Source organism: Alexandromys fortis, unplaced genomic scaffold (genome assembly GCF_014885135.2).
Source record: "Alexandromys fortis isolate MF-2015 unplaced genomic scaffold, M_Fortis_MF-2015_v1.1 scaffold_178, whole genome shotgun sequence".
NCBI lineage: Eukaryota > Metazoa > Chordata > Mammalia > Rodentia > Cricetidae > Alexandromys > Alexandromys fortis.
Window position 1 is genome coordinate 988,784 of NW_026068054.1, and position 24,781 is coordinate 1,013,564.

A 24,781-nucleotide genomic window follows, 5' to 3' on the forward strand; every position below is an offset into this window, starting at 1 on the left:
TGGGAGGGACAAAGTGGTCAGCAATGCACTTGAATGCCTCTGAACTAACAAATGCTCCAAAAGCACTTCATTACAATTTCTCTTTTAGAAAATTATAAATAAGGGGAAAAAAATAAATGCTGGGAAGCCTAGCCAGCATATGTAAGAAAATGAAAGCAGAATTCATAATATTATCACAAACAAAATGCAACGTCTTTAACTAGGGCCACAAGGGTTGCTTTGTATTACAAATGATAAAAAAAAATGGGGGTTCATGGTCCCGGTATGTTCAGAGTGCAGCAAGCAGGGGTGAACACCTCAGCTCCAGCAGAGGAAAAGCACAGGGAAGCACCTGCTGTTTTCTTTTGTTAATTTTTAGTATTGGGTGCATGCACACATGTGGGGGCAAATACATGCACACGGGGGGGGGGGGATGTGCGCACGTTCACGCACACACACAAATATGCACATGTGTAGAGAGGGCCAAGACGACAAGTGTTTTCCTCAATCCCTCCCTGCCTTGTTTTTTCTCTCTCACTAGGACCTGGGGCTCACAGCTGGCCAGCCAGTGCCAGTGCAGCTGTCCCCACCTCCCCGGAGCTGGAGTCACAAGCCTGCATCTTCACACCCAGCTCTTTACATGGGTGCTGCGGGATCAAGCTCAGCCCTCAAACTTGCATAGCAAGCTCTTTACCAACTGAGCCATTGTCCCAGGCCCTAGCACAGTGGTCCTCACCCTTCCTAATGCTGCAGGCCTTTAATGCCTCGGGTTGTGGTGACCCCAGCCATAAAATTGTCATTGCTACTTCATAACTGTAAATTTGCTACTGTTATGAATCATAATGTAAATATTTGATGCATGAGATATCTCCTATTTGACCCCGTGGGGTTGTGACCCATAGGTTGAGAATCACTGCCCTAGAGCCTGCTTGCTTGCTTGGCCAACGTGGCTCCAGAGAAAACAGGCTATGCAAGAGGTAAGAAAACATGCATGCTCCAAGTTAGTATGGTGCCCATACCACAGGCCACGACAGGTACCTCCTTTAAACATCTTTTGTGGTATGTTTGTTCTTGTCTTTTTTGTTGTTGTTGTTGTTGGGTGGCCTGGCCTGGCTTTAAATTTGATCTGTAACCCAGGTGGCCTTACACCATCAATCCTCTTACATCAGCCTCCTCTGGGCTACGATGCCAGGCCTGCACCACCAAGCCCAGAATGCTGCCATCACACCGTCTTTTTTTTTTTTTTTTTTTTTGAAGTCTCTTAGCCTCGAGTGTAAGTCCTAGCTCTGAAGAACAACTTCTCCTGGGGCTCCTGGTAAAACAGGGTTTTTCATCCCGGGAGATCAAGAAAATTCAAGTTGCCCCAAACCTGAGGCAGAGTTGTGGGGAACTGACCGCCTCCAGCTTCCAACCAAGGCTGGCAAGCATGTAGAGACAGGGTCTGTATAATCTGCTCCCTTTACCCCTTCAGAACGGGGCCACAGCCTGAGGGCTCATGCTACAGATCAAGATGTCGATGACCCCCATAAGGCAAAGCTGAGGTTCGGCCCAGTGTTCAGCCATCACGTGGGGGTGTCCTCCAGGGACACTGAAACAACCTGGGCACCGTAGTGAGACCTGAGACAGTACAATTTAATGTGGGCCAAGGTTTTGGCATCTTTACTCCGAAGTCAAAAGCCAACTCACACAAACCGAGTGGTTGGAATCTAAAAATTCATTTGATCTACCAACCCAGGAGAGGTTCCTTTATGATCTATAAATGATGAGGGGGAAAAAAACTAGAGGGCTGATCAGAGAGGAGCAAGGACAGCCAAAAGTCACACAGCAAGTTCCCAACCTTTGACCCTAGAGAGAGAGAATCAGACCTCACTAGGCCCCCAAGGCATGAACCATGGATGACCGAGACACAGATGCCTTCTCTGAAGTCGTCCTGCCAGGCCACCACCTACTGCCCACCTGGCGATCAGTCCCTCATTTTCTCCTGCTAATTAACTTGGATGGAAATGTCTTTAAAGTGAGGCTCAGGGCCCCCCACCCCTTCTGTGAACCAATTTCATCACAACGGAAACTGTGTTGCCAAAATGAGAAAAATGAGAATCCCCTCCTCCTCGGGCCCTCGCCCTTGAAGGCATCTTATTAGAGAAGGCCAGTTCTTAATTAACATTTTGATCTTTAATCCATTACCCATCCCTCTAATCCTGTTCAGAGGTGCGGCTGGCCCACTTCCGCAGGCAGTGAGTCCGGAACCCGGGCTCGCCACAGCTGGACGCCACCGACAGCTTCCATTCCCAGACACCTGCTCTGCTCCAGGCGGGAGCCACAGCCAGGACGGGTGGGAGCCGGCTCTCCAGCCAGCTCAGTGCAAACCCGGATGGCCACTGCAGACAGGAGTTCACTTCATTAACCCAGAGCCCCAGCTGTCCCCACTGGCCCTAGTACTCTTGGCTCTGAGGGGCTTCTTCAAAGAAATGATGTCCTTCCTAGCCCAGCTTAGCCCCTCCATCACTTTCCAGCCCATGGTCAATTCTGCAGCTACACCAAACATATCAAGACAGAGCTGACACAGCAGCCTCAGGCCTCAGAGAGCCCAGAACCTGCCCTATGGCTGCAAGCTAGATTGGGGACACGGTCACCCCTGCCCACCTCCAGAGACCATGTCCAACCTCACATTCAATGTTCACTGCTTCCCAAGTGGTGTGGCCTTCACAATGACAGGTGCCCAGTGTATGCATGGGACCTGACCCCTCCATATACAAATGCTCATAATCTCCCACCCCAAAGTTCCTAGGAACCTCATCCTAATGGCAGTTCAACCCAAGTCCTGGGCAGTGGTCTTGAAGAACCCTACATCTCAATAAGGCTCCTCCAGGATCAGCTATGTAGCTACCATCGTGGAGGGCCTATATCCTATCCTTGGCTCATATTCTTCATTCCGGCATTCTATGAGAGCTATCTACAGACAGGCTGAGCTGACCACCTCCGTCCAACTCCCTGGCCCTCACCCAGAAGTGGGTGTCATCACCCTGTCTCCTGCTCATGCCCAGCTGGAAGGGCATTCTGACAAAGCCACCCAAGCACCTGACAATACCAGAAGAGATCAGCTTCACACCCATACAGCTTGCTTACCTCCTCAGCCTGGCCCCTTGGGCTCTCTGCTCCAGCCTCAGTAAAGAACCCTTGCTCCACAGGTTCACCTCAGAACCTGCCCTGGCCTTACTCCCCCTTTTCTCATGCAGAAGTCTCTGGCCACGCCCACCTACCTACCATATGTGGTCGTCATCTACTGACCACTTCAGAGCCACAATCCGTATGTCCAGTCACACAGTGACATCCCCGGCACTGCCTCTACTCTGCGTAGAAGAGCCTTGTCAGTCCCTCTCAGCACCCAGAACAAGGACAACGCGCAGTAGGTGTGCATTAACACTGGGGACTGTGGGTGTAAACACGCCTCTGGGGGCTGAGCCAGCAGTGACCGAGCTTCACATCCCATCAAGGAGACAACCTGGATCCATAGCATGACGTCCATACAGCATCCGCTGAACAGGTAGTCAGATATGAAGCAGAACTTCCTGCTGGTCCATGTCCTTAGAAACTGTCCATGCATGAACAAAGGCAAAACCCCTGCTGTGGAGGAGGAAGAGGAAACTATGGAGCCTACAGACTATGGAGAAAGGGCAGTCAGCGTGTGGTCATCCACAGACTCCTAAGGACAGGATGAGGGCTCATATACAGCGTGAAACCCAGGAGCCATACAAACCATTGCCTGAAGAGGTGCAGAGCCCCCGCCTTCACAGGCTCAGTCCACAGTCATCCTTAAGCTGCCTGCACTGCCCACACGGGAGAAACTAAGTATGCACTGATGACCTGGAAGTACAGCCACGCCACCCTCGGCAACTTAAAGAGAGGTGTCGTGTGTGCGGAAACACAGTTGGCTGCAGCTTGCGATGCAGCGGCTGGCCAGACCCCTGACATCTCTGAGCCTCGCACTTCCACATCCAGAATGCAACACTACCTATGGCCTGAGCGCATCTATGAGGGTCCCGTGAAGGGTTGCCTGTGGCTTTGCTGGAGGAGGAAAGGGAGCAAGCGCGTGGACCTTGGAGGTGCACCGCAGAATTCCAATCTACCCTGGCAGCTCACGCAGACCCGCCCCAGGCCTCTGCAGAGCATGCTCAAAATGCCCATAGGATGCATGTAAACTGGGAGGTAGGGGTGGACCATGGGGGCATGCCCATCAGAGTGTCTGCCAGGGCCTCCATGGCTCTTCCGGAGGAGTAGGGCCCCTCTAAAGAAGGCAACCTGCTGACAGGTTCCCTAAATTTGCCACCCCTCTTTCCTTACCTCCACACTTGGGAGTTTCCTTCCTCCCACCTAGAAAGATAGCCCCAGAATTCCCCCAGAAGGCTCACCATGGAGAGTCCACAGGGCACCGGCTAGCCAGAGGAAGTGGCCAGCAGCGGATCTCAAAGGCTCAAAGGCCAGGCCCAGATTCCTCTACCATAGACAGTCAAGTGGGCATCAGAGCTGGGTAGGGGCAGGAGGTCCTATGCCCCGGAGCTCTCTATCTCCTTTGTACCTCCACTCCTCTGGCTGTGCCCCTCCCGGAAGTTGTATTCTAGTCACACACAGCAGCCAATACGGTAGGAGGTGAGAGGACAGGCAGGTGTGGCGAGAGGCCTCAGCCTGTCTGCGGCAAGCGTGGCCAGCAAGGCTTTGCGTGGGCAGGTGGGTGAGGTGCCTCCCAAAGGGCTGGGTTGAGCTGGACTTGCCGACGTCAACAGCTCCCAGCCCTGTACCCAGACTTCAGGAGCTGGACATGAAACACTACTGTCACCAGAGGCTGTCACCTCGGGTCCTTAAGGCTCAGAGAGCCACAGCAGCTGAGGGCTTCACTAGGCCGGCCCAGGAAAAGTTGCTAAACTGCATTATGACCCCGCTTGGGATCGATATCCAGGACAAACATCACAACCTCCAATGAAGGTTGTCTGCCAGCTCCCCGCTTGGGTGGCATGAAAGCCTGGGCTACAGGATGCTCTAGTCCATGAGCATCTTCCCGGGGTCAAGGAAAAACACTCACGCAGCATATGTCCAATTGTGACTTGGTGGTGGCCACTGAGACAGTTGGTGGCTGCAATGACCGTGACAACCATGCTTCCTTCGTTCCATTTCTCTCTTGCTCATCAACTGTATATCAGTCCAACCCTTATTATAAGTTTTCAACAAAATTAGTCTTCTCCTCTACTATTTCGGCTGTCCAGTGAGGCACAGGCCACTCCCGCCCTGTCACAAATCACCACGGCGAGCATTTAATAAGTGTCGGCAGAACACATACCATCTCCTCATACTAAGGCCGCAGGCAACAGCTCTGTGATCCCACTGGAGGTCAGGAAGTGTCCCAGGGAAGGGGCAGTAACTGAGTCAGGTCTATTTTCCAAGGGCAGCTCCCAGGCGGTGCTGTCCACTCACCAGCTCTCTCCCTATCGGTCTCTGGGAAGAGAATCCTGGTAGGCAGAGACCCCCTTGTACCCTGACACCTCATGCAGCCCAGACACTTGTTGGACACATTGGTGCAAAGCTGATGACGGAAGCAAAGGCCCATGGGCTTCAGATCTGTGCCTTTGCGTCTTCAGGGCTCAGTAGCCCTCACCCTAACATTAACCAGAACCACAGCCTGGACCCTAATGTCAAATCTAAACCCATCCAACCCATGTAAACTAACAACTATGGAAATTCTGCTGGCCTGGTCTCCACCCTGCACAGCCAGCATTCTGTCGCAAAGGCTGGGCCAGGCGGAGAGACGATGCCTAGGCTCACACAGCTGATGGAGGCATGTGGGGTCTGCTTCAGGGACTCAGCAGGGACAGGAGGCCGCCACACGCACACTGCAAAAAAACCTGGGCAGAGTAGGCTGAGGCCATAAAAGCCCAGAAAATTGAACAAGAGCATCATGTTGACCTTCCCCTCGCTGTGGCGACGGCTCTAGCCTTCAAGGGCCAGCATAGGGGGTGGGGAAGATGCCCAGCCCTGCTTCCTGCCTGTTCCAGGCTGGCCAGGAGCCCTAGAGCCAGCACAGGAAATAACAGTGGCCCCCAGAGGCCGCCCAGGCAGGCCCTGCACCGGTCAGCCAAGGCTGCCCGGGAGGGAAGGAGGCCATTGTCAGCCTTTGTTTCGGTTTCCCCAGCACTACCCAGACTCCAAGAAGCCAGGGAGCTGACAAAACCTCCCCTCAGCAGCTGTCCAGCCTCCCAGTCTCAGCTCTGCAGACAAGTCTGCCAGGTCCCTGGGCTCTTAAAGAGGCAGGTGCAGGGTGAGAACTCAGCCATGTCAAAGCTGAAGGTGGCTGTGCACGGGACGAGATGGGCCAGGCAGTGAAACAAGCAGATGGGTAAGGGAGTCTGGCCAGCCCTGGGCCCAGCAGCAGGGATGAGTGGCTGGGAGAAAGGGTCTAGACCCTGGTGGCAACAATAAAGAAAACGGAGAGCAAGGAGACACTGCATACCCCAAACACCCTGGTATCCACCTGACCCTGAAAATGGGCCAAGGGACCATCTGAAAAGTAGGCATCAGCTCCCCATGCTAGCAAGCACAGCACTGTGGACAGGAGAGGAACCACTTGTCAGGCGCACACTTGCAGGTGTCTTTGTGGGTATGCATACACAGTTGAGCATGCATCTATGCAGGCTACATGGAGGGGCATGTATGAACATGTACACACTGAGGAACATGCACACATGAATGTGCTGGTGCATCAGGGGAGATGTAGGCTGTGTGCGCAATGCTCAATAGAACTCTCTCACTCACGCACAGTTCCTGGCAGGTTCTCACCTGTGACCAGTCACTACTGTGACATCATCAAGGCTGCCAGCCCATCCTAGGGCAGGCACATCACACCAAAGGACGGGCACTGAGCCCTAGACTCTGCTCAGGCAGGAGCCCACCAGCTGTGAGGCAGCCCACAGATTTCTTGCCACTCTAGACTCCAACGGCCATCTGTAGGGTTATGTGCACAGGCTGTAGGTACCCTGCCTGGCATCGAGTGACTGTTCCTTGGACGACGGTTACTAACGAGTCAGCATTGTCTTAGTTCTGAAAGTCTGAGGAGCACCAAGGCCCTGCACCGTGAGAACAGTGACTATAAAAATCAGTATCTGTCTGATGTGCTAACCACTACCAAGGAACAAGGACAGCCATCCATCCATTAAAGCAATCAAGATGCAGGATGGAGTGGGGGGGGCATAAGTTATGTAGATGCAGTGATAATATATGATGTTCTCAAAAATACTTTTTTTTTTTAAAAAAAAAGAGCATTGAAAAAGAGAATATGCAGAGTGGACAAACACAACTTCTCTGAGCAGGACAGGCTGGACAGCCAGCTTATGTGTGCACATGCACACCATGTATAGTCCTATCGAGTAAGAGGACAACAGCCAGAGCCCAGCATGCTGCCCTCAGCCTACAGCTGATGCATTACGGGACCATGACTAGAAAGACCCAGAGGCTGGTCCACAGAGTGTCCGCCTAGGAAGCCCGGACCAGCCAGGGTGGGTTGACCTTGGCCATTTCCCACCAGGTGCTGGCCCTATCTCTCCACAGTTCATGCTAACCACGTCATGGGCTCAGGACTCTGGCCTCATTCCAAGCCCTATGCACCCCATGCTCCTCTGTACTCCGAGTAGGGTTGACACAGCAGAGGTGGTTCTGAGGCCTGCCTGGGAACAAGAGTGAAGCTGAAGGGGCACGGGGGCTGTGGTGAGAGAAGAGGGATCTGAGCTACTCGCCACCCCAGCTCCAAGCTCAGAGCTAAGGTCCAATGCCTGCTTCGCCATGTGTGGGTCACAGCAAGAAAGGAGCAGCGGACACCAGCCCCTGGGGACTGGGCACTGCACATCGAGTCCCCCCCCCCCCCGAGCCCTCACTGCCATTCCCACTTTAGGTGAGGAAATGGAAGGGCCTCAGGGAGATAGAGTAACTCAAAAGTCACAAAGCTAGTGAGTAGCTGGAGTCTACACCTAGACTTTGTTCTTCTCAGAGAGGACAAAAATCCAGCCCTAAAGTGCCCAGGGCAAATACAAAACAGGAAAGATACTGCTCTGGACCTTAGCAAACACTTCCTGCCCATTGCTGTGCCTAGGCTGGGGTCTGGAGCCAGAGAATGGGAGCAATACCCTGGGAGCGACCAAGCTGGGGTACAGTGGTGAGCTCTCCAGTCCAGCAGTGGCGGTAAGGACAGGAAGCAGGAGGCTGGCCCAGCGGCATTAAGGATGGTAAGAAAGCATAGCATGGTCATCCTGGGAGGTTTCCTGGAGGAGGTGTGGCTTAGGCTGCTTCAAAAGACAAACAAGAATGGCACCGACTGAGGTCCCAGCAAGAGAAGAGGCTGACGTCTGGTAGGATCAGTGGCATCTCTAGGACAGCGTCGGAACCACAATATCTCAGGCACGTCTGGGCCTGCCGAGCCACCATCAGCATTCTGACAAGGATACATGTTCGGGTACAGACAGTGATGGCACAAACTCCTCCAGGAGGCAGAGGCTTAGCAACAACCCACAAAGGCATCATCACCACACATCCCACACACCTCTGAGGCTGATCCTGTTCAATGACCAGGCTGACAGCCAGCAAAGATCTACATACTGGCTTCTGCGTCCCCCTGCAGGGTCTCTGGGAAGGGGTAATGACACAGAGGCGGTGCCTTCTTGTAACTTCCTGTAAGTGAGAGTCACCTGAGCTCGAAAAGAGTAGAAGCATCACCCCATCCCCCAGTACACACCCTCTGGGGTCCCCTGAGAAGCCCACCATCACCAAGTGGGAAAGTACTGCACACTGGTCTTCCCAGACAGACAGATATGAGCCCATGGACCAGCAGCAGCAGAGCACTGGCTGGGCACTAGGCTGGGGCCATGTGCCAAGCAGCAGGAGAATGCCCACATCTAGCTGGAAAGGGTAAAACCGAGCAAATCAAGCCCCACGCTATGGAAGTGTAATAGCAGAGAAACAGAGCTTACAAGCTCCCTCCTTGTGCCAAGCTCCGGCATGCCTGGCTACTGTCACATACATGCACACAGATACCTGAGCTCTGTATACATAGGTGCACACAGACCCCACAGAGGTAGTGCATCTGAGGGTGACCCAACAGGAGCCAAGAAGCTAAGAAGTACCCCATCCTCAGAGCTACGCCATGTCTTGCCTGGTCCCAGGGAGCAGAACCAGGTAACAGGGGCACAGAGGCACCAGGACCTCTTAGGGGTCTGAGCCAGGGAAGCAAGAACCTGGAGACACACACACTCACTCACACACACACAGAGACGCAGGCAAACACACACGTGTGTGTGCCTATGTGCACACATGGCAGATGCCCTACCTCATCTGACTACTCACCATGGTAACAGAGTGGCCCCCTCTCAGCTCCAGTCATCACCTGAAGGCTTCTGAAGTCCCCCCCCCCCGTGCTGTTGGGAAGCAGGTCTAACAAAGGCCCCGCTCAGGCCAGCCCAGCCAGGGGGCCTTCCAGCCAACTAGCTGACGCATGCCTGCCATGCTCCCCTGGTGAGCTCAGGGCCACCATGTCTTCCTACCCAGCCTGCCTGGCTCCACTTAGCTCAACTCCCTACAGACTCCCCAGCCGAGCTAATGAGAAACTCCCCAGCTGGCCCTGTATAAAAACGCATTTCATAAGTCTTTAAAATGCTAGGAAATTCTACATCTCTTTAGTGAGACTTTCCTGTTCCTTGAAAATGTCCCCTGGTCCTCATCAAGAAGACGAGGGGAGGGGGACAAAGCACAAAAGGTGGGTAACACCCTCCAGAGCAGCAGCGGGCTCCTCCTGGAGCCCACAAGGCCCTGGGGCAGCTTCCACCATGGGGCACAGCAAGGGAACTCCCAGCCAGTGCCAGAGGGACAGCGTGGACCCCAGGGTAGGAAGCTCAAGGAGAGGAACCATATGGGGAAAGCGGGAAAGAATGAGAGCGTCAGTCTTGACTGCCTTGATTTGAGAACGGAGAGGGGAAAGTGAGCCTGGGTGTGGTGGCTCCCGCCTGTCCTTCCAGGCCTTGAGAAGCTGAGGTGGGGGCCATAGCAGCTACAAAGGCCACAGCTGAAAGCAGTGCAAAGCACCCCACACCTGAAGGCCAGCACCTGCACCCTTCCTCGAGCAAGAACTAAGGTGGAAGTCCTTGAAGCTCTGTTCACTGGGAACGACCATGGAGCCTGCCCACTGTCACATCCACCTGGCCTTCACCCAAGTTGAAAATCCAGGATGTAAAGACCTGGAATGTGAAAGGCATGAGTGGAAATTCTGGGTGAAGGTGGGGTGGGGAATGGGGGGGGATTGCATTCACAGGCTCTGTGAAGCCCCTGGAATCAAACAGTTCACACTCTGACCAAACAGGACCAGAGTGGCTTCCACTCCCCACGCCGTAAGGTCCACTCTTCCGGACTGTTCCCTTTTGAACCACCTAGCCAAAGACTGGAGGTGACAGACTGCAGGAAGTGGGGGCTGACCACACCCTACCCCTTACCAGAACAGGGCAAAAAGGAAATAAGGAGCTCTACATGCTTGTCCCCAAACGCCCAGAACGGATACTCAGCCCCTGCTACCTCCTCCCCCCAGGCCTGACACTTCAGTGTGGCAGGAGAGCCTGGAGAATGGTGAGTGTGCCAGGACTCAGTTTTTCCAAAAGAGGGTCTCGACTGAGCACGTATTTCCCAGGCAGCAGCCGAGGTTAGACCAGCTCTCGCAGGCCTCTTCCAGTGACCTAGAAGCCCTGCACCCCAGTGCCAACCTGTCTGTCACTGCATCTCTGGGCCTTCTACAAGGGAACAGCATTCTTACAGGCAGCTCTGCCATCTATGGGTGAGCTGTGAAGTTCGTGCATGAGCTGCCTGGATTCCAATCCCTGCTCTGCCGCTTCTGGCTGTGTGACCTGGAAGCCAATCGGAAGTGTCTCTGAGCCTCATACCCAAAGGTGACAAGATCAGACTCAAGAGGCACCTACTACATAGCAGTAACGGCTTCTACCAGCCAGGATGAGACCGATGACCCGGCAAGAAGGCCTCCGACTCTGACCACAGGGCAGCATCAACAGCCGCCAGCTGCTGGGCTAGCGCAATGGCTGATCACAGTGAGTGTGGTAAACCTCAAGCGTGTGCGTCACCATGCCAGAAGTAAATCTCCTAATCTGCCCAAGGAACATTAACCAGCAGATTCACTATACCCCACCCTTCTCCAACCACGGTCAGCCTCCAGACCTTCGTTTGTCTCCACGGCTCCGGTGCACAGAAGTCATGTCAGAAAAAAGCCTCGTGGACCCCGAACCCAGCTCGGAAAGGGCACCATCCAGGGACACCAAGGCGAGACAGTGACAGGAAGGTGAGCACCTCTGCCTCTGGGCTCAGACCCAGCGACAAGCTTGGAGACAAAGAAAGAGGCACACGCTTGGCTGCTTCCTCACAGCCACGCACCACAAAACTCACACACATCCTTACCAGAACTTTCCAATGGGCTTTCAGAAGAAAGAGGGGCCCTGGAGAGGGAAATGGGATCCCATCCACACTGGGATGGACAGGAAGGCAGGAGGAAGGGAGGACATGAGCATGGACACAGGTTCAAGGCTGGAGACCTGAACACCATTCCAAACACGCCCCTTATCACTTGCAGCCAGGCTGAGAGCGACTGATACAAAGAGTTTCTTTGGCCGAAACAAGAATTTAGAAGTTGTTCAAAATGAAACTGCTCCCTTCTCCCCAGCAGGACAACCGTAAAGGCCATGGCAAAAGGGAAGACTCACACCTCTGGCAGGATTGTGAAAGGTGCAGCCGTTCTGCAGAACAGTCTAGGCCTCTCACCAAGTTCAATTCCCTGCTACTGTAGGACCCACCTGACCACTCCACCCATGGAGCTGAACGCAGGAGTCCAAACAAACTTGCACGAGAATATTAATGGCAGCACTGTGCACAGCAGCCAAAGATGGGAGCGCACAGCAAGAGTCCATAGACAGAGGGATGCTAAACAAAATGATGTCTACCTAGACTGGGGATCTAATTCAGTCATAAGGGACAAGTGCCACACAGCCTGTGTTGAGAATCACTATATAGGTAAAAAACACCCAGTCAGCAGACACTGTCCAGGGGCCAGCAGCTACGGGCAATGTCCAGAAAAGGCAAATCTAGAGGGAGGGATGGGTAGCTGAGCCACTACCCAGAACGTGAGAAGTGGAAGAGTAGAAAAAATAGTTTTAGAGGTACAAGGCTTCTTTGGGGGAGGGGGGGCCATAGCTTACCCAATTGTGACAATGGTCCTACACATCTCTGAACATGAGAGCCACAAAAGTCCCCTTAAAAAAGTGAGTAAATATCTCAAAGCTGCTTTTAAAACTGAGTTGCTATTTTAAAAAAAGAAATCAACTTTTTATCCAAAAACTCAGCTCTCTGTGCTGTTTCTGCAGATCTCAGATGTCCTGCAGTTCCAGGCCCAGTGTCCCACAGCACAGCCAGCAGCTGGGTGACAGCTGCCTTCAGCAAGACCTGTATCATATCACCTGCGAGTTCACTTGTTCTACCACCAGGAGCCTAAGGGGAGGAAAGACACTCTTGGCTGTAGTCCCCAGAAGCCTGGAGGAAGAGGAGGAGCTCTGGCTCAGTCACCTAGGAGTCTGGGGGAAGGGCTCTGCGGTGTCACCTAAGAGTGTAGGGGGAAGTGAGAGTTTGGACTGCATCCCCTAAGATTCTGGAAGGGAAAGAGGCCTCCCTCTGCCTGTGACCTCAGAGTCTAGGGGAGAAAGCGCTCTGGCTATGACTTCCAGAAGTCTTTACCATTAGCAAAGATCGCCCATGTTTCCAAGGGGTTCACACCTCACGCTGGCAAGCAAGCGCAGCTGAGATCATAAGCCCCTCTTGCAATCACACACATTCATTGTGGGTGCTCAGAGGCTATTAAGGTTCAAAACAGGTTCAGACTTCTTCAGACTAAAATGTCTGTTCAGATACATAACACACACAGCCCATGGACCACACATAGCCCACACACAGCCCATACACACAATACACACATAGCCTCCACACACTACACATGCAGAGCCCACACATACCATATATACATATATATACATACATATATACACATATATAGATATATATACACATATAGAGATATATACACACACAGTCCCAAACAAGACACAGCCCAAACACACATCATATATGCTCAAAACATACATAGAACACACACACACTACACACGATTCATTGATCCGTACATATCAGATACATAGAGCCCCCAACACAATATACACATAACCCACAAAGACCATATGCACACACAATACACATAGCCCACACAACCATATACATACAGAGCTGCCATCACAAACAGCCACAACCACACACACTCACACCACATACACTACACATAAATAGCCCCTACATAAACAGACAGCCTCCACATTAACGAAACCACACACACTACAAACAGCCCACACACACCCTCAAGCACAGGCCTACACCCCACGTACACACTACATACAGATTTCATACATAGCCCCCACATACACTATATGCCATACTCAGTACATACACACTACACACACACACAACAACCCACATAAGTACACACATATTCTACATGTATCATAAACACATCATACACACACACAAATGCCGTATCCTACACACTCAGATCACACACACTCATCACATACACACACCACACACACACATACCATTTCCAACACCTCCTGAGTTTTGTGGGTGTGAAAACCAAGATCTCAGCCTGGGGAGACGCCTGATCCAGTAAAGAGCCCCCATAAGCATTAGGACCCAAATTTGGATCTCCACGACCCAGGTAGAGCCAGATGGGCTTGGCAGCAGTCCTGTAATCCCAGCACTCACAAGAGGGAGACAAAATCTCCAAAGCAAGCTGCAGACTCAAACTAATCAAAACTGCGCTCCAGGGAGAGACTCTGCTTCAATATATAAGGTGGAGAGGCGTCGATAAAAACACCATCTATCAGCTGCAGACCACATTCACGAGCATGCACATGCACACGTGCACACACACACACGTACACATGCACACTCTCACACACATGCATGCGCATATACACGCACGCACACACACTCCAGGATCACAATCACGTAAGAAACTGTTCATTTAAAACCCCACACTGCTGATCTTCTGAACAGGGCTTCCCAGGGCTCTGCCTAACAGCAGGCCTGTGCTTGGAGAACACTACATAACTTCCCATGCTGTCCCCGCTAGGCAAGACCAGGTCCTCCTTCGTTGTCAGGTCCCAAATCAAGGACATAGAGGGAACAGGCCAGCAGTCCCTAGGAGGGCTACAGGGTCCAACTAGTGGGAGGCAGGGGAGGGCAGGGTTGACCACAGTGGACATTTCAACCTGGATCTCTATCTGAGTCCTCCACCACACACCCAGAGCCAGGGCACAAGGGGCAGCCGGATACCTTCTGCTCTGCTCCTCCTGGTCACCATGTGTTCCAGGGACCAGAATGAAGCCATGTCCTATAGGCAGGGACTATACTCTACCAGAGTACTCACAGTGCCACCGTCAAGTGTGCTTGGTTCTTCACCTCCCTGCAATGTAGGCTAAGGTTGGGTTGCTTACTCTGGGTACAAAAGATCAGGCTCAAGTCCCCACTGCACAGCGCTCTGGCCACTACACTGCTCAGCAGCCTTAATGACACCACCAACACCCTACCCCATCTGGAAAATAAGGACAGTGAGTCTCAGTAGCTTGTCAAGGGTAGTTGCTGGACCATGGGTGGGGTCTGCTCCCCATATTCCTCAGTGAAACCTGTCTCCATTTGCTGGCATAGCCAAGTGGCAATGTCTCAGTTTAATAACGATTACTAGACAAAGAAGCTTCATCTGGGTCATTGGCCCTGTCCTTCTCAGGTGACCCGAGAACCATCCCACAGAAAAATGACAGTATATAGGCTGGAAAGAGTGTCCCATCACAGAGCTATCACAATGAACCAACGGGTAAAACATTCACTGTAACTGGCACACACTAAGTTACATGCCTAATAAATGTGTCATCACACACACAGAGGGCTGCTTGCTGCACTGCCTTCATCCTGTCCCAGGGTTAGAGCCAGCTCACAAGCTTGCACTCAGGGCCCCCAAGTTCCTTCATGGCCCAAGTCCAACAGAACTGGGAAGGAGAAACCCATGTCCTATTAAAAATCATCCCAACACACCAGAAGGCAGCAAAGCAGTCCACAGCCAGCTCTGGCTTGTCCACATCAACTAGCAGGTGGCCCTATGTTCTCTGGAACCACAGAGCATGGTGGTCATGGAGTCCCTAGGGTCGGGGGGGATTCACAGGGGTGCATGGTGCATGCTAGGCTCCTGAATGGAAACTGGAAAATCCACATCTCCCACCACTCCTGGGAGCCCAAGGAGCCCAGAGACTGAAGGGGTCACAATGCAGGTGGCACTGAGCACTGGGAATGTCACCCTCCCTCCTGCATGCCAGAAGATACCTCACTGACCTGAGCTGCAGTCTACGAACCTGATGCTCCCTTCCTATCACAACCACTAACACACTGCTTCCCTCACACCCCAGACTGTTCCCACCACGGGAGTGAGGACAGCAGACATGGACAAGGACGGCAGCCTTCTTCCAGTAGAGGGTGGGGCACGGCAGGTTCCTCTCAAAAGCCTGGCACAGCCTGAGTTCACACACACACACATTTAAGGGCAGGGTCCCTCTACATAACCCTAGCTGTCTTGGAACTCACTAAAGTAGATCCAGGTTAGCCTCAAACTCACAGAGATCCACTTGCCTCTATCTCCTGGGTGATAGGACTAAAGGCATGCCCAGCCCAGTCTTACTGTATTTCAGCAACCATAACGGATGCCTCTCTCCAGCACAAAATGAGACAAGGACATCACTAACCGATGATCACATCTCTGTTTCCCTCAAACTAGAACATCCCAATTGCTCATGCTTCCAACAAGTCTTCCCCCATGGTGGGAGCCTCCATCACAAATAACAAGGGTAACAGACCATTCATAGACATAAAAAAAGCCCACATCCAGGTAATCTAAGACTCCGTGGGCTCCAAACAGCACTCTGAGCTTCTGGGAAGGCACTAGGCCAGAAGCAGGGGGCCAGAAGATCAGGGGCCAGTTCTCAGTTGTTTGGAAGCAACTTTTTGCTGGGGCACCGACGAGATGGTTCAACAGAAAAAGGTGCCTGCCACACAGCCTGGAGATCTGCCTTCAATATCCAGGACCCACACAAAGGTATAAAGCAATGGTTCTCGAACTGTGGGTTGCAACCCATGTGGAGGTTGAACAACCCTTTCACAGGAGTCACCAAAGACAGGTCTTAACATTACGATTCACAACAAGAGCAAAATTACAGCCATGACATAGCAACCAAAATAATTTTACGGGTGGGGTGGTCACAACATGAGGAACTCTGTTAAAGGGTTGCAGCATTAGGAGGTTGAGAACCATGGGTATAAAGGGAAGAACAACTCCATAAAAGTGTCCTGCACAAAAAAACACACACTAATAACAATAAATTTAAAGACCTGCTGAATCTAAGTATTACAGTTTGTCAACTCAGTTTCTTCAGTTAAGTGAGCTAGCCTTAGAAGTCATACATGTATTCAAAGTCACAAACCACATGTGCAACTGTCAATGTTAAATACGTGTAGACCTGAAACGCGTACCCATCTTTGCTCCCTCTGGCCTCAGCTTCCACAACTGAAAGAGAAGACTGGATGTAAGGATTATCTGCTAGGTCTCGCCACTCGACACTGAATGGGCCTTGGGCGCTGCGTGGATCTGGAGGTAACTATTCAGAACCCGGGGCTAAACCTGGCACGAGGTGGCTGAGAGGGACAAAGAAAGGAAGCCTGTCACCTGCCAGACAGAGAACTGGGGCCCAATGCAAAGGAAGTCTCTGGCTGAACGCAGAACTGGCACTCCAGAGCTCCACGGTGCCAAAGCCAGGTCCAGTCCTTGTGGGCTGCCTCGGAGGGTTACCAGTGTGAAAAAAAACCCACCCATCAGCTGCTTCTGACAGCTGGGGAACAGCTGCAAGAAGAGAAAACCTGAGGTTGAAAATCATGGTCTCCAACGGTCACATCATCCGGCACCCCACAATGACACACATCCCAAAAATCCGAGCTTGCTCCCCCATTTTCTTCCCCCGAAGGCATGGTCTTGGGACTGACAGCCCATCCCAGGGGCAGTAGTGCAGGAATTCTTGTTTTCATCGGAGTTTCGATCCATTAAAGTGGCTTACATCGATGCACTTGGCAAGAATGTTAGTGGCATTCAGAGATGAAGATGCCATGCCTGGCAGTGAAGGGACTCACCACCCATCTAACTTGCCCAGAGGATGGGACCATGGCCCTTGGGAGGAAAGGGACGTACTTGTCTCCATGTGGAATCGATTTTATCGGCCATATGGAATAAATATAGAATCGTGTTGCTTGGGGAAGTCTGGACTAGACACAGGAATGTGACATGAAAAATACCGTTTCTATAACCAGCTGGGTGGCTTTCTGAATCTCCAGGCCAGTCCCCCAAGCCCCCAGCAATGCTCGACCAGTCCCCCGGCTCTTACCTGCTGCCGCCACAGAGGAATCCCAGGCCAGCGAGAAGTCCGAGGCCTCCCCCTCTTCAACTGGAAGAGAAGAAAGAAGGGCTCTGAGTTTGGAAGCTGCACACAAAGGTCATGGGATAGGACATAAGAAAAGAGCACTGTGGCAATATATACATGCTGTCTGCCACCAAGGGGGTAAAGCACAAAGCCAACGACAAGGCGGCCTTTGTGGGTGCTGCAGAGATGAAACCGTGATCAAAGGCGCTAGGGCATGTTTGAAGGGTAAAGTATGACCATGCAAACATGAGGAACTGGGTTCAGGTCCCCAGAGTCCACACAAAGCTGGATACCATTTGTATCTGTAATCCAGGTGTTTTTATGGTAAGGCTGGAGACAAAGCTAGGAATCTCCAGAAGCGCATACATCTGGTAGCCTTGTGTACACAACGACAAACAAGAGATCCTGTCTCAAACAAGGTAAAAGACAAGGACCAGCACCCAAGGTGTCACCCTCTGTCCTCCATGGGTACATACATCTACACACACACACACACACACACACACACACACACCAAATGCACATATATATTCACACACAAATATTATAAATAATAAAAAGTATCAAACATGAATGAAAAGTAAGTGCTGTCTCCATTATGTTTCCATAGCCCTGCATCCCGGCAGACATCACTAATCAATCACAGCACTGCCTCTAGCCAGACATATCAGAATCTTTCTCCACTCAGAGCTACAACCATTAGTACATAGTTTCTGCTCATGAACAAAACATCTGCCGCCCACAGAAATGAGGCAAAACTCAGAACAGTCCATAATCTTGCAGGCATTTTCCCCTACCAAAGGCCACACTGCCCACCACTGCTACAAAGGCTGCCTTGATAAGAGCAAGGAGCGGCTACAGTGGCTCCCGGAATAGGGGAAAGTTCAGCGTACTACTCTGCACTTGGAGATGTGACCTGCAGGCAGACCTCAGCTCATTGGCTGGTAACAGGGCAAGGGAACTCACCCCCCTCCCACTTCAGCCTGGACCCCACAGAATGATGCCTGACAGGGATGGAACCTCCCCTAACCCGGACCCCTGCACTTGAGACCAGGCTGGTGGGAACAGGGGAGAAACACTATCCAGCATAATAGCACTCTCGTCCTGGAATCAGTCCCAGTTTGGAGCACATAATAATATTAAAGCTGGGTTATGGACTTTGTAAATGGAACTTTGTTTAAGCCAAAAATGTGCACACATGTTTTTCAGATTTAACAGGCTCTGCGACTCTGCACATGTGCAAGTTGAAGGGACCTGAGCCACCCACCTCTCTGCCCAGGATGCTGGAGATGGAATAGCTAGGCGCCCACTGTGATCAAGCAGGGCACCCAGGGGTCCTCGGCTGAGGAGCACCTAAAGTCTCACAGCTAATGAGGGCAAGGTTGGGCTCCAACTCCAGGCGGTCCACGCAGAAAGGAGTCTGCTATAAACCAGGACACAAAGGACGTGTCTAGAGTCCTAGCCAGACAGCATACTAAGTAGTCACCCAGTGAGGGGAAGGGGAGGGATGACTAGTCAGAACCTGGGTTCAAATCCTGGCTCTGGGCCTGACGAGCTGTGTTATCTCATGCCCTACACTCAAACCCCATCAAGGCTGTTGAGTTAGGAAGTCTGACTTCCAAAGGCCTTGACCTTGAGGACGGTCCCGCCCCACGAGAAGAGCTAACACCAGCCACAAAAGAAAGCAAATGTGCACACGTCTACCATGTGGGGACAAGAGGCTGAGGACTGCTGGATCCTGGGGGACAAGGGACTGCAAGGAGGAATGGGCCGGTGCAGCTGTTGAGGAAGGTCAGAAGTTAGCAGGCCATGGCGCAGACTTCCTGCAGTATGGACGGTGACCCTGACCACGGCCTTCTCACTGAGGGGCCCATACACCAGCTGGCCTTGTGCCTAGAACATGAATGTGTTTTTCCCACAGCTGCTGGCACGCAACACCTCCCCATGCCAGCCCTGGCCCACATTCCGCCTTTTGAAGGTATGAGCATATGGCCTTTATACATTCTTGATGAGAAAAAGAAATGCCCCACCTGCCCCGTTTTTCTTAAGGCTCTCTGCGCTGTCAAAAGCTGTGAGAAGGAGGAGGGTTTCCTACCCGGCCAAACTCTGCAGCCTAGTCTGAGTTCCCAACAGGACCAACAAGGACAGCAGGCACAGAAAAAAACTATACCAGGTGCTGACTGGGGGGATAAAGGGATGGTTCTCTGGAGGCCCAAGGGCTGGGGTGGGAGCCCCCACATCCTTAAACTGGAATTGGACTGCAGAAGCACCAAGAACCCATGAGGGCTAAGCATGTTGGAGATGATCAATCAGTGCAAGGCCAGCATGGCAGCAGACCACAGAGACTACCCACCATCAGGGGTCGTCGTGCTTTCTGGAGACCTCCCAGGCTCCACAGGTAACAAGTTTCTGAGATCAAGCATCAGTAGAACCAAGACACACCTTTCTAACCGTGCCCAGCCTCCAGTGTGTGGGCATCTGTGCAGAGCATGGCACGAGAGCACAGAGCAGCCCTCGGCCAAGAAGGAGCAGAAGCTGGTGCCGAGGGGCTATGTCCACACCAGTGCTGGACACAGTCTCCAGGCACAGGAGCAAGCATGAGGCTCACAGAAGGCAGAAGGGCCTAGGAAAAGCTCAGTTCACCGACCGGCAGGGCCCGTGATGCAGCCCCAGATCGGCCATCTTCAGAAAGCCCCTCTGTAAGGAGCCACAGAGACTCTACAGCCCAGCATTTTCTGTAACATTGGTTCAAGTAAGATCTGTCACCTGTTGGAAGACCACAGCCTTTCTCTACTCCAAAGTCTCTTAGGTCTCCCTCCAACCCCATCAGTCACCCCTGGCAGCAATGGGCACTGGGGTAGTTTTGTCTCACAGGGACCTCAAACCGGTTTCCCTTCTGATCCCACAAAGGATTCAAGCCGCAGATGCCCAGTGACCTACAGAGGACAACAAGCACACAGAGGGTTTGAAGGCACTGGAAGGGCTTCAAACATGAGAAAGCCACATTCTTTCTCAGCTGTGGGATCAATGGTTAATGAACCATGGGAATGGGTGAGTCCCTCCAGACCCCATCTCTGTAATTCCTCTCTGGGATATACAGAGCTTGGCCTGTGTACCACAATGGGATTTGCAGTTCCAAAGGTACCAGACCTACCCAGGGCCTTGTGTGCCGGCCTCTGAGCTGTAGACATCAACAACAAACCAGAGTATTAAGGTAGGTGGGCACTGCTGTAAGCTCCTGGCTAGAGAGCAGTGTCCTCGCTGAAGGGCAAGGCCTCCCCAACACCTCACAGAGGCAGAAGGGTCACTGGAAACAGAAAAAAGATGTGGAAAGTGGGAGACGGGTAGAGAGAATGGAAAAGGACCCTCTAATCCAGCAGCCCTCTAGCTCAACAGGGCGCTCCGTCCTTCGAGCTGTGGCAAAGTCAGGCAGGACCTGTTTTGTCATAGGCAGGAGAGCTGGAGGGATGGCACACTGGAGACAAGTTCTAAGGTGACAGCGTCAGGAAGTGAAGGAGGAAAGAGAAAGGCTGGCTGAGACCAGAACCCTGGACCCCAGAACCCTCCCTAGGTCAGTGTTCACCAGGACCCTAGAAGACAGGCCCCAAGACTAGCTTCTATATACCCACACAATGGGCATTTTTCTTAGGAAAGGATCATTTTCACCAAGAATTATCTAGGAAAATGTTCTCGCCACAACACCTGCCAACAAGGTCAAGAACCCCTGTACTCTCTGGAGAGTTATTTTCCCCCTCTGGATCATGTTTCTGGATCTTTTTTTAACGATTATTTTTATTTAATGGTCATTGATGTTTTGCCTGCATGTGTGTCTGTGTGAGTGTGCCAGGTCCCCTGGAACTGGAGTAATAGACAGTTGTGGGCTGCCATGTGGATGTTGGAAATTAAACCCAGGTCCTCTGGAAGAGCAGTCAGCGCTCTTAACAGATGAATCGTCTCTTCAGCTCCACTTCTGGGGTCTTAGTAGATTCCCTTCAATTTCCTGGACCCAGGGACCATCGTACCCTTGCAGAGGAGACAGGCTCACCTTGGCCACAAAGAGATTCCTGAGAGTCCCTCTATCCCAACGAGAAGTGGTAACCCCGGCAAGTTCATCTTTAGAGAAGCATGTCACCCCCACCAGGTTAAACCCCAAGAAGGTCAAGGGACCCTAAGCCCAGAGTCTCACTATCAAACAGAGAGGACCACCTCACTGCTCGAGGAATGAACACACACAGGGCTGAGAGAGGAACTCAGAAACAGGGAGCTAGGTAAGGATAGGGAAGGCCTGGGGCTGACCCAGCAAAGCATTTATTTATTTATAAATAAATCAGCACAGAGACAGCAGAGAGACTGGCCCACCATGTGCAGATGCACAGCCTGTGCTCTGGACAAAAGACCAGGCAAAGGTAGGAAAGGGAGGTGAGATATAAACTGCTGTGTTCACCAAGGGTGCAGCCTGGTGCGGGGCTGTGGGTGCCCAGGGAAAAGACTGTGTATTCCTCTACACAAAGACTTGATAGACTCCTTGTCCAAACAGCACACAAGTACTGGAATGCAGAGTCCAGCCTGTGAGCATCTCTGAAATCAAGCATCCAGGGAAGATGACCATGTTCAAAAGTAAACCAAGCACCAGGCAGAGAAGCTTCCTTCAGACCCCATCCATTGCCCTTCCCCGAAACACCCCTCCCCCCGCACCAGCTAGACCTTCACAGGAGCCTAGAAACAGCATGAGTGTCACCCCCAACCTTGGACCCGCTCTGGTCACTTGCTAAGATGAGGACAACTAGACAGACACAGCAGTACACACCTGCCATCTGCACCCTCTCAAGCTCCAGGATAAAAGGAATGGGAGAGGCCTGAAGAGGATGGCAGCTACAGGACCAGCAAATGTGGTGGTGGTGGTGGTGGTGATGGGGGGGTAGTGGTGGTGGAGGTGGTGGGGGGGGGTGATGGTGAAAGTGGTGGCAGCGGAGGAGGAACTTAGGTATGAACTCTTTAAGCACTAGAAGATGCGGGTGTGGCTCAAAGGACCTCAGCCAAAGAGAACAGCTTTCATCAAGTCTACATCTCTACTGCTGAATGGAGATGCAGCTTCAGAAAGTCCATAGAGTGGATAAGGTTTGTTGTTGAGAACTTCCTTTCCCTCCTCATAAAGCACCTGGGAGAACACACACACACACACACACACACACACACACCAGGGGTGGGAGCGGCCGCAGTAGCACAGAAAGCCAGACCCACAGCAGTACGGGCATCATTCTCATCACCCAACACCTGCTCCCCTTCATCCTCCAGTCCTCCACACAGGGGTCCCTTACCCACCCCATTTCTGGCAAGGAAGGGAGCCCCAGGAAGCCAACACATCTCCCAGGAACAGCACAAGCGGGACTTCAGCTCACAGGCAAAGAAAGAAAGAAGAGAGCATGAAAGGGGGGAAGAAGTACGGGCCTTCCCTTGGCTGCCATCCTGGTCCGGTCCAGCCTCAGGCAAGAACAGAAAGGAAACAAACTGTCATGGACAAGTACCATGTCAACATGGGTGAGAAACAGAACCCAGAGCTGGGAAAAAGCAGAGAGAATAGGGCAGAGGCCAGGAGCCTGAACAAACCAAAACATCTTTCTTCTTCCTTTACTGAGACTCTTTCGTATCTCAAGCAGAAGAACCAGACACAGAGAAGTAGAGGACCCTGGGGTGGTGCAGACAGACAGACAGACAGACAGACAGACACACACACACACACACACACACACACACACCCCACGAGTCCCGAGCTGGTGACATAAGAAGCATAGCACATGATAGCACATGTCAAATGCTCACACCCTTCCCCAACACCTATGCCAGAACTATGGCACCGGGCCTTTCATAGATGCCACCTCAGCAGCTGCCTGAAAACCCAGGCTTTACTGAACCATCCCACAGACAGTGAAACAGCCCCACAAAAGCAACATCACTCACCGCAGCCAAGTCAAACAGATCTAGAACCCAGGTACTCTAGCTCCAGACTCCCCCACCTCAAAACAAGCTGCCCGGTGACTAAGTCCTGGATGAACCAGCTGCTGGGGGCAAGGAGGGGACAGTGTTCGTGACTGCCAGAGCAGTAATGCCAGCACGAAAAGCCATATCTGTAGCATGTCACAAGTGTAGCGCTTCATCCTGGGCGTCCCTGAGGTAGCCTTGGTATCCTGTACTTCTCTAGGCGAATCTGACACGTGCTAGAGGAAACAAACCACTGGCCTAACAGTTCAATAAAAACAGGGTATCTAAGCTGGGTGGTAGTGGTACACGCCTTTAATGCCAGCACTCGGAAGGCAGAGGCATACAGACCTCCGAGTTCGAGGCCAGCCTGATCCTCAGAATAAGTTCCAGGGTAGCCAAGGCTACACCAAAATAAAATAAAATAAACCTGTCTCGAAAAAAACCAAAGGGGGAGGGGGCATCTTTAAATACCATTCTACAGGTAAGGAAAAAGTAAGGCTAAGCTATTGCTAAGAGCAAGGAGTTGGGACTTGGGTTCTTAACCCTTTGTTTTCCTTCTGCTTTCTAGAAAGCAGAAGCTCTGGGTCCAGTAGAAGAGGGCAGTTCACCAGACTCTCGGAATCCAGCTCACACTCTCCGAGTCCTGGTCCATGACCCCACCGTCCACAGAGTCTCCTTTATCTCCCTCCCCACACTCTCAGCTCCAGAACATCCCAAGAAAAGAGTTATCTGTTGGGTATCCCCAAGGGCACAAGCCCCTTAAGGCAACATGGGAAGCCAGGTGAGACCATGGCTTGCTGGGAAGGGGGTGGCTTTTAAGGAGGGAAAGACTCCTCTATCTGCAGCACCCATCACTGCCTGTGATATAAATTCTCCAGACATGGCCAGTATCCACCTACCCACCCCCCACCACTGAGCACTGGGCTGGGGAAGGAAAGGGAAAGGCTCACTGCTTCAGGGGATACCTCTGAGGGGCAGAAAAGAAGCAGCAGGCTACTGAGGGGGCACCCTGCCTGTCCACTCTCTCAGCTCACCCTACCTCCCCTTCCTGGACTTGCTTGAGAACAACTATGCAGCGTTTAGCCAAAGAATTTAAGAGCCGCCACCTTTTTCTTACTGCTTTGCAGAAGAGCACCTGCTTTCTTCTTACATAAATTGCAGGCGGAAGTATACATGTATACAATGTA

At 52.2% G+C, this 24,781-nt stretch overlaps 1 protein-coding gene across 1 annotated transcript in view; it reads right to left on the reverse strand.

Moving 5' to 3' along the window:
* Znf423 (zinc finger protein 423) overlaps positions 1–24,781 on the reverse strand; it is a 294,241-nt gene that overhangs the window by 223,231 nt on the left and 46,229 nt on the right. The window contains exon 2 of the mRNA XM_050119822.1: positions 17,580–17,639. Coding sequence (XP_049975779.1) covers positions 17,580–17,639 — 60 coding nt within the window. The remainder of the gene's footprint in view (positions 1–17,579; positions 17,640–24,781) is intronic.